Raw genomic sequence first — 9,385 nt, 5'->3', positions numbered from 1 at the left:
CTCACTCTCCAAGGGCTACTCCAGATTTATTTATTATTATTATTATTTTTTTTTTTTAAAAAAAGCCTTCCCACGCAAATCTGCCTTGCAACCCATGATAAAAATGGTCCACAACCCGCGACAGGCATCATCCTTTTTTATTCAAGTTTTTTCAAAACATTAGGTCTCCACACCTGAAAGTACGTACAGTTGTTGGAGCTTGTTGCCAGTGGTTGAGTTGCGTTTATATGAGAAATTAGGTTTCCACTACCTCAATCAATTCGTAAGATGCTTTTCCACACATTTTTTTTTTAAAAAATAAAAATCCACGCAATTCCATAAATATTCCTTGACTAAGACTTTCTTTTTTTTATTAGAGATTTTTAATATCTATAAAAATAAAAAATAAAAAATCTTTCCACACATTTCTTTTAGACTTTTCTTGTAACATATTTTCAAATATTTTAAATTACAAATTACAAATTACTTTTCAATAGAGCTTTGTTCACCAATGCCACATCAGGACGAGCATCCACATGGAAGCTCGGATGCTGAACCATCGGAACTGTTCAGATGAGAAAGGTGTGTCTTTAGGTGATGTGCTTCCGGCATGTTAAATCCATCTGCATCCAGCGTCAATTTCTTTCCCACATGTTTGAACAGAGAGTTCTCCTGCCCCACTAATTTGAACGCCCAGTTGTATAGATTCTCATTGATAAGTCTCCCGGGCCACATCGGGACCATATCTTGCTTAATCACCACCCGGATTGTCTTCACTTCCATTTGTTTGAGCTTGTCTCTAAATGGCCCATTACCGACTTGTGGGGCCCCGAAAGATACGACACAGATCGAGAGTAGGGGAAGGGAGGAGGCAGCCTCGTAAGCATTGAGGAGAGCTAGGGCCCCACCTAGGCTGTGTCCAGTGATGGTGAGGCCCACCTCTTCATGTCTATCTTTGTACAACTTCACAAGCCTTTTCACTTCTCCCATCACTTGTTCTGATGCACTTGACTTGTTGTACATGGATGATTCAGTCTTGGATGTGTAGATGCTATTGAACCCATCTGCCACCATCACATCATCATCATCATCGATGTGTACAAGCTTAGTTTTAATAACTTTACGAGCCTCCGACCATGTTTTGGTCCCACGCCATGCCACGGCAATGTCCCTACGTCCAATCCGATGCAACTCAATTTCATTGCTGACCGCTACGTAGCCAATCAAATTTGAATCATCTCTGTGAGCGCCTGCCTCATTACCCATCGAACCAGACGAACCAAGATGGGCATAGATGAATTTGGTCACTTTGTAACCATGCTTATTGAGGCGTATTTGGTCCAAAAGCATCCCCAGATGGTGTTGACAGTTCCCACAGTATGAGCCCAGTTTGAAAGCTATACTCGTGGCTTGTGCGAAATCTCCATAACGTAGGATCTCCTGTAGGAGCCATGGGTTTTGTGGATCAATCAGGAGCGTGCCAGATGGACTCTGGATATCATTCCATCTCCTATGGATATCTTCCTTGGGAGACGACATTGGAGTCCTCGAACTGGACGGACTGTGCATGTCGTGAGATTTTGCAGGGATCTCTTCCTTGGGAGACGACAAGGGAGTGAACCAGTTGTCCATGTCTGGGAGATGTAGTTGGTCCATGATCTGAAACTCTGAGTGATTGGAGAGGTGTGTAAGTGGAGATGGGTGAGGTTTGAGAATAATTGAGGGAGATGGAGCCGCTGATGTCTCTAATGGGTCAATCGGCTGGGTCGAACTGGACGGGTTGTGGATCTCGCAGCATTTTGCAGGGATATCTTCATCTGGAGTAGATTACCGAGTCACAGTATCGCAATGTCGGGGAGATTTAGTGGGCTGGTGATCTGAATCAGTTGGAGATGTTCCTAACTCCAGATGAGTGAGATTTAAAAATAATTGTGGGGGGGGGGGGGGGGGGGATGGAGGCCCTGATTAGGCCTCTGATGCTGATTTGGATCAAAAGCTATCACCAGAGTTCTTGCCGTGATCACTGTTGGGAATGTGTTCACCGGTTTTAGAATTTCTGAACGGGGATAATCGAATATATAGAAAAAAATGTGGAAAACTTTCAAAGAAACGATAACAACTAACGTTGAAAAGTCATGTTTTGGACTGGACTGGGTATCACGCGTGGCCCATCTTCTGCGTATCCAAATGCCAATGACTTGGTTAGTCACCAGAGTATATTTGAGATTGGGTCCTATGATCTGGTGGACCCCTCTGTGCCTACTCCCTAATAGTCAGTTCGATTAACTCTCTTTAGGTTCACCGTAAATGTACGATCAACAATCAACGGCAGCGTATTAGGTGACACCCCGACCTCACGCAAGACGGTGCCGCCCTAACCGTGCCCCCACCTTAATGTATGTATTTTGTATCCACACGGTCCATACATTTTTTCAGATAATTTTAGGGCAGGATCCCCAAAATGAAGAAGATCTAAATCTCAGTCCGACCAATGCTCTAGAAAACAGGGGCGATTGAACCCTTGACCGTTAAAAACTTCTTAGATCACACCTTAATGTTTTGTTAGTATTTATTTGTGACGCAGGGTTGGACGAGATGAGGCCGAGCAAGTCTTTTTCGGTTGATAATTACTCTGTATCCATGGAACTTCTCGTAACTCACTTTGTATATATCCACAGAACTTCTCGGAACTCGTAGAGATTCCTCAAATTGAGGAAAATTAGGAAAATAGTGACGCAAGGATGAACGTGATGAGGATAACTACTCCGAATCCACGAAGCTTCTCTGGACTCCTCACAGAGACTTCTCGAATCCACGAGGAAAGAAAGCAGAAAATAAAAATAAATTCTAATAAATTCGAAATTGATTAATTGATGAATAAAAATGAGTTCACAACCCTTTAAATAGGGGTACCAAGCAATGGGAAAGAAATTAGAATCAAACTACAACTCAAACTCTTAGAATCCGCGACTTACTATAAATAGTAAACTTACTATTTATAGACGGCCGTGATGTCTACTAGTGCGCAAGGTTTTTGGCCAAAAATAGTAAGTGTCCTATTTGGCTTCACCAAACCATTCTCCTAATTATTCTAAGCTCTTTTCACGTTGGGCGCAACTCCTAAAGCCCGATGGATGAAGAGTTATAATCAAACTAAAACTTACTATTTATAGTAAAAACGAAATTAAAATGGGGAAATGACCATCGATCCAGGGGTTTTTCGCAATTATGGGCTGCGTAACCCGGCATAGCGGGGTTGGTTGGCTTCAGTAGCTCGTTCTACCCCAAAATCATATATTTTACGTCAGATAACTCATTCCGGATTGCAAGATACGCCCGATTTAAGGTTCGATGGTCTGGATCACTTCTGTCGTCGACCGGGCCTTTTCTGATCCATCTTGGCCATGTAACTGTCCGCGACCCGCTCTACATCAAATAGAAAAAAATAAAATAAAATTGATTGATGTTAAAAATAAAACTATAACCATTAAAATAGCAAACTCAAACTATGAAGAAGTTTCATAATCAAACTCCAACTCAAACTCCTTTCAAATGTGACTTGATATAAATAGTAAACTTACTATTTATAGATAATCATGATTTATATTAGACTTCATGATTTTTGGACAAAATTAGTAAGTATCCAATTTGGCATAACCACATTATTCTCCTAATTTTTCTAAGCCATTTTCATGTTGGGCAGACTCCTAAAACCCAAAGGATCAAGAGTTATGATGGAATTAAAACTTACTATTTACTTTTAAAACAAAATTAAAAAGGACTTTCGACCCTTGATTTGATTAAATCTCACAAATCTGGTGTGGGAAACCCAGCACATCTAGGTTGGTTAGCTAAAGTAGCTTCTCCTATCCCAAAATCATTTATGAAACGTCGAATAACTCATTCTGATTTGCGAGATATGCTTGTTTTAGGGTTCTCACATTCGAGACAGAAGTGATATAAGCCCTCATAACCTTAAAATAAGCGTATCTTACAAACCAGAATGAGTTATCCGACGTGCCACATATGATTTTGGGGTAAGACGAGCTACTTTAGTCATCCAACCCTGCTACGCCGGGTTTCCTATGCCAAGTTTGCAAGATTCCATATATCAATGGTCGAATTTTCATTTTACTATTTATAGTAAGTTTTAGTTTGATTATAACTTTTGATCGTTGAGTTTTAGGAGTTGTGTCCACCAGGAAAGGTGCTTAGAAAATTTAGGAGAATAACTTGGTTGAGGCAAATAGGACAATTATTATTTTTAGCCGAAAACCATGAGTTCTAGTAGACATCCTGGCCATTTATAAATGGTAAGTTTACTATTTATATTATTAAGTCTTGATTTCTAGGAGTTTTAGTTGTAGTTTAATTCTGAAAATTCTTCCTAGGGTTCATATCACTCTTTAAGAGGGTGTAAACTCATTTTTTAATAATCAATCAATCAATTTCAAATTTCTTAGAATTATTTCTTTCATTTTCTTTTGTCGCCGATTCGATAAATCTCTGTAAGGATTTCAAAAAAGCTCTGTAGATTCAGAGTAGTTATTCCCTTGAGGAAGACGGTGCTAGACCTCAACACGTCCTTCCATGCGTCACTCACATGCCTAGCCACATGGCCAGCGTGTGATGGCCCACATGGTTGATGTATGGTAGCATGGAGCCTCCACGATATAGTCGTCCCTTCATTTCACCTCTCCGGTGCAAGTTGCGCACAAAGATCTTTTGAATATAGATTCTTTATTAGGATATCTTGTAACAACTCTAAATTTTCCGGTTCGTTAAATTTAAAAATTTAAAAATTTTGTTTTTTAAAGGAGATCAAATCGGTTGCAACCACCCTCATCATTATTTTATCCATCTTATTCGAGTAACTATCATTTCTTTATAAGGGCGGACCTTCCATCAGATCGGAAAGAAACAAAATAATAATAATAATAATAATAATAAAATAAATTAAGAGAGAAAATATAGGGGAGAGAAATAGATAAAGGGGAAGAAAAGCTTGCAAGGTTAGTATTTAATTTAATTTAATTATTTGTTAGTGTTATTATGCTTTGGGTTTGCATGATGGACGGTGTGGATTTACCATGGGTACAATGCATGTGCACATATATCAATATGTGCACATATGCACAGTGCACCTTGGAGCACCTTACCTATGTAAACAAGAAATAAAAGGAAACACGAAAGTTCTTTTTTATTTTATTTTACTTGAATTATGTATTTGACTTATTTTGCATGTGGGGCCCGACCAATTTGGTCCATTAGGTGCTAAGGACCAAAATATGACAAACCTCCAAAAACTAGGCCAAATTAATATTTTGGTGGGCCATAATATGAAAAATAGAATTCATGATGCATTCATCATTGAAATATCTATTGGGGCCGCAGGGACTTCTGATGAAAATATTAATTATTTTGACCATTCAAAAATAATTGGAAGAACCAATGAACGTATGACTTAGATCTCAGATAGACAGTTAGGAAGGACCAAGATAAGGAAGGTATAGGTTTTAATGGTGGAAGAACGGTCAATGTTGTTCATGATGGTTCAGTCCACCAGAATAACGAATCTACCTCATTTTTTTATTTTTTTTACCAATGTCCTAAAATGATGTTGGTAAAATGGTGAATGGGATAAATCTTATGCAATTTTTTTACCAATGTCCTAAAATGATGTTGGTAAAATGGTGAATGGGATAAATCTTATGCACTCATATTATGTGTAGACTATCCTGAAAAAAAATATATAATAATATAAAATGGGTATAAAAACACTCCAGCGTGCAAAAGTGAAGTTGATCTATTTACAATATCAGAATTAAATCGAATTGATGGGCCTTTTATGCAGGGCTTTCTTGATGTAAGTGACAAATCCGTACCATCTATTAATCTTTTCACTTAATAAAAGACCTGAGGTTGAAAATTTTATAAGAAAACTCATGTGGACCACAATGCCTTAAATAGTGAAGATTAAATGGTTACCATTGAGCATTTATATGGGTGTTGTTTCGAAGAGATTTTTAGGCTTACCCTTTATATGGGGATTACCCATCTCACCCATGGCTTAGATTATCATGGGACCCATTCAAAAATAAAATAAAATAAATAAATACAAATTAAAAGTTTGGTTACAACGTTGAAACCAAATGCAGTTTCTAATGTTGAAAACCATCTTGGGTCATCAGATTATGGACCCACAGTGATATATGTATTGTATCCACTCCATCCATTTGATTTGGAAGGTTACTTTGGGCTAGGAGTGTAAACTTAGGACATATCCAAAATTTGTGCGGCCCATATAATAAGAAAATAATGGTGGTCATACAATAATCTTTTAGAGCCTGTTTGGCCAGGCAGATTAAGAGGGATTAAGAGGGATGAGATGGTAAAATCCCGGGATATACCAAACGAGCCAAACAGACCCGATGAACTTGTCTCGGAATATAGCAAACCCATGGATTTAAACCAATCCACCGACATCACCACCATTACCTTAAAATTGATCCCATCCCTCCTAATCTTGTTCAATTGTGCTTGCATGTGTTTGGTTGGACGGATTGGAAGGTAAAATCCTAGGATATACCAGGCGTGCCAAACAGACTCAGTGAACTTGTCCCGGGATATAGCAATCCCATGGATCTTAAACCAATTCACTGACACCACCATCATTTCCTTAAAATCCATCTCATCCCTCCTAATCCCATGGGATCCGTTCGGCCAAACAGGCCCTTTGGTTATTGCGGCTCGCACAGATTTTGAATGGGATTGAAATTTCTTCCCAATGGTCAATATAGTGGTGGTAACCATGTAATCAGTCCAGATCATTGAAGTAGGACCCACATAAAAAATGTGTGTTAAATATATATAATCTAATATGTTTGTACCATATGGATGCATGTTAAAACTTATTTAAGCTACATGCATGTTTAGGACAAAACATTCACATGCTATAATATGTATCATCATAGCATGCCATTACAAGATCCAAGCCATCCATTTGGTGGGTCATCTTATAAGATATCTAGCTTGCCCTTTTTGATGGGGATAAATAAGATAAATCCTATCCATTAGGTACATTACCTTGTAAAACCTAAGCATCACTTCCATATATGGCCTTAGTAATTAAACCAAATCAAAAGCTTTATAAACTTGATATTTTTTTAATATTAAGGTGTACTGCATATGAATTATTTATAGGTATTCTTTGATCTGCTCCATCAGATTTCTTCCTAAATCACCAGGTGAGTAATCCCAAAATGTTTCCTCTCTATATGATTAAAATAAACTGTTGCATTGATGTGATTAATTCTATTATGACTTTTGATGTATTAAACATTCATGCCTTGCATCGTTAACACTCTTGTGCGATTACTTAGGGGACAACCTATTGTACCCACTAGAATTCTACTGTATGTGGAAGCCTATCTAATGGGGGGGGGGGGGGGGTGCAGGCCTTGCCCAAGCCTACCAATGGTAGAAGCCTGCCGAGTGTAGATGTATGTTGTCAATATCCAACTCATGCAAGTGGACGGTTTTTATTTATACCCACTTAATGCATCATCAACACCATTCACAACATTCGTATTAATTACTTTATTTGTATGATATTTTTGATTTTTATGCTTTACTTGTGTGTATTATTTTAATTATATTGTGCACGAACCATGATGGGCTCACTCACTGGGCCTGGCCGGCTGATGGTTTATTGATGGAAAAACTGTACAGATGGAATTGAAGCAGATACGACTGAAGAGCAAAAACATGAAGCCAAACTAGTGGATGATCCATAGGAATAATGGTCGTATTTAATTGAAGATGAGCTTATTTCGTTAGATCAGTAGATTAAATGGGAATGTGTTTCCTATTATTATTTTATTTCTATTTTAAAATGACTTCTAATTTAAATTTTATAATTTTTGTATAACTTGATGATTCTAATGAATTAATAAAAGTCTCAATTTGGTGAACAAAAATATTTTAGTTTGTATTACACATTATTATGAATGTGTGGTGGTGAATGTTCGTAAATGGATTAAGTTGATATTAATGTATTGATAGATGTTAATGAGAATATGGAATTCAGATTATATTATGCCTCTATTAAATAATGTGACTCACTGATTTAAGTACATTAAGTGTACGAGTCATGGACCGTAACTCAGGTCTGAGGGTGCACACTTAGTACTTGAATTTCTTAGTATGACAGATCTACTAACTTATCAACCATTGGATCAAAGTGAGATTCAACATGTTACCTCTTAGGATAGAAATGAAGATGCTGAATGGCTTACATCGATCACAGCAAACTGAGGTGAGGTCCACAAAATGGGTCTCTACTTCCTCTGTGTACGAAGGTCTAGCGCACAAGAGGTCTGCGCAAGGTGATCTATTGAAAAAGGATTCTATCCATGACGAAGAACGAAGGTTCATGGGGGCGTCATGGAGTGATTATAGCTACTACTCTTTTGATCCCATGGACGAGAATATACAAATGTGTGTGCGCGTGACAACGTGGTGGACCACTATCTGAGCATGATCTAATTCAATCCATGCGTGCCAACACGATGATCCTGGTGAATATACTTTGGGAAAAATATCTAAGTGGATTGAAAGTGTATGTTGGATGATGATTTTGATGGTCAAGATGATGGGTCATGCACATACACATGATTTCCATGATTTCACATGCATTCAACAAGATGGATCAAATCAATTGAGATTATATATCTAAGAAACATAAGCATATCAATATAATTCATATGCATAATGATTCACTAGATCAGGTTTCAAATGAAGCAAATCATAGCCAAACATGCTCTTAGCCTAAGATCATGATAATTACTCGGGATATAAATACGAGACTCATATCATTTGAAAGCTAATAATATGGGAAATAAAGTGAATGGTTCAATCTGAATAATTCTCAAGCTATAAAATCAATTTGGATTATCTAAATGATCGGTTTGCTCTTTTGATAGTTTCCAAGGGTCTAATTGTCAATCCAATAGTCAGTTATCGGTTCTTATAGTTTGGATGTGTAATCCATGGTGTGGATTGATATTTAGATGGACAGATCATCTTAGATCTGGTTCAATATGATTTAATGGCCTATTCGAAAATCATTTTGGATATATAAAATTTGAAAAATAAAATAAAATAAAATTATACCCCTAAAATTTCATAAAAGATTTTATATCAGCGGAATGCAATGGTTAAAGAAGAATTAGCCGGAGAGTAGCTGTAACAGAAGGTAACAATGTAAGAAGGATCTTTTATTGTTAGAAGGCTTAATGCCAACAAAATTCAGAAAGTTGTTGACAAATAGAAAACTAAACGTTCAAAAAGATATGTTATTTTTCTACTTTCACGGAACTTTGGATGCATTTATGTAATAATAATA

At 37.4% G+C, this 9,385-nt stretch overlaps 1 protein-coding gene across 1 annotated transcript; it reads right to left on the bottom strand.

Moving 5' to 3' along the window:
- Nucleotides 1-483: 483 nt before the first annotated feature.
- Nucleotides 484-1,582, bottom strand: LOC131237923 (phospholipase A1-Igamma1, chloroplastic-like). Its single transcript, XM_058236044.1, has one exon. It carries the CDS (start codon nucleotides 1,546-1,548, stop codon nucleotides 499-501), a length of 1,050 nt encoding a protein of 349 aa, XP_058092027.1. The 5' UTR covers nucleotides 1,549-1,582; the 3' UTR covers nucleotides 484-498.
- Between the last annotated feature and the right edge of the window lie 7,803 nt (nucleotides 1,583-9,385).

This window comes from Magnolia sinica, chromosome 1 (genome assembly GCF_029962835.1).
Source record: "Magnolia sinica isolate HGM2019 chromosome 1, MsV1, whole genome shotgun sequence".
Classification (NCBI taxonomy): domain Eukaryota; kingdom Viridiplantae; phylum Streptophyta; class Magnoliopsida; order Magnoliales; family Magnoliaceae; genus Magnolia; species Magnolia sinica.
The sequence above is the reverse complement of the archived record's forward strand: the minus strand, read 5'-3'. Positions and strand labels throughout refer to the sequence as shown.

Bases quoted from the DNA above. Each gene is read 5' to 3' on its own strand.
- LOC131237923 (XM_058236044.1), bottom strand. From the start codon at position 1,548: ATGCACAGTCCGTCCAGTTCGAGGACTCCAATGTCGTCTCCCAAGGAA.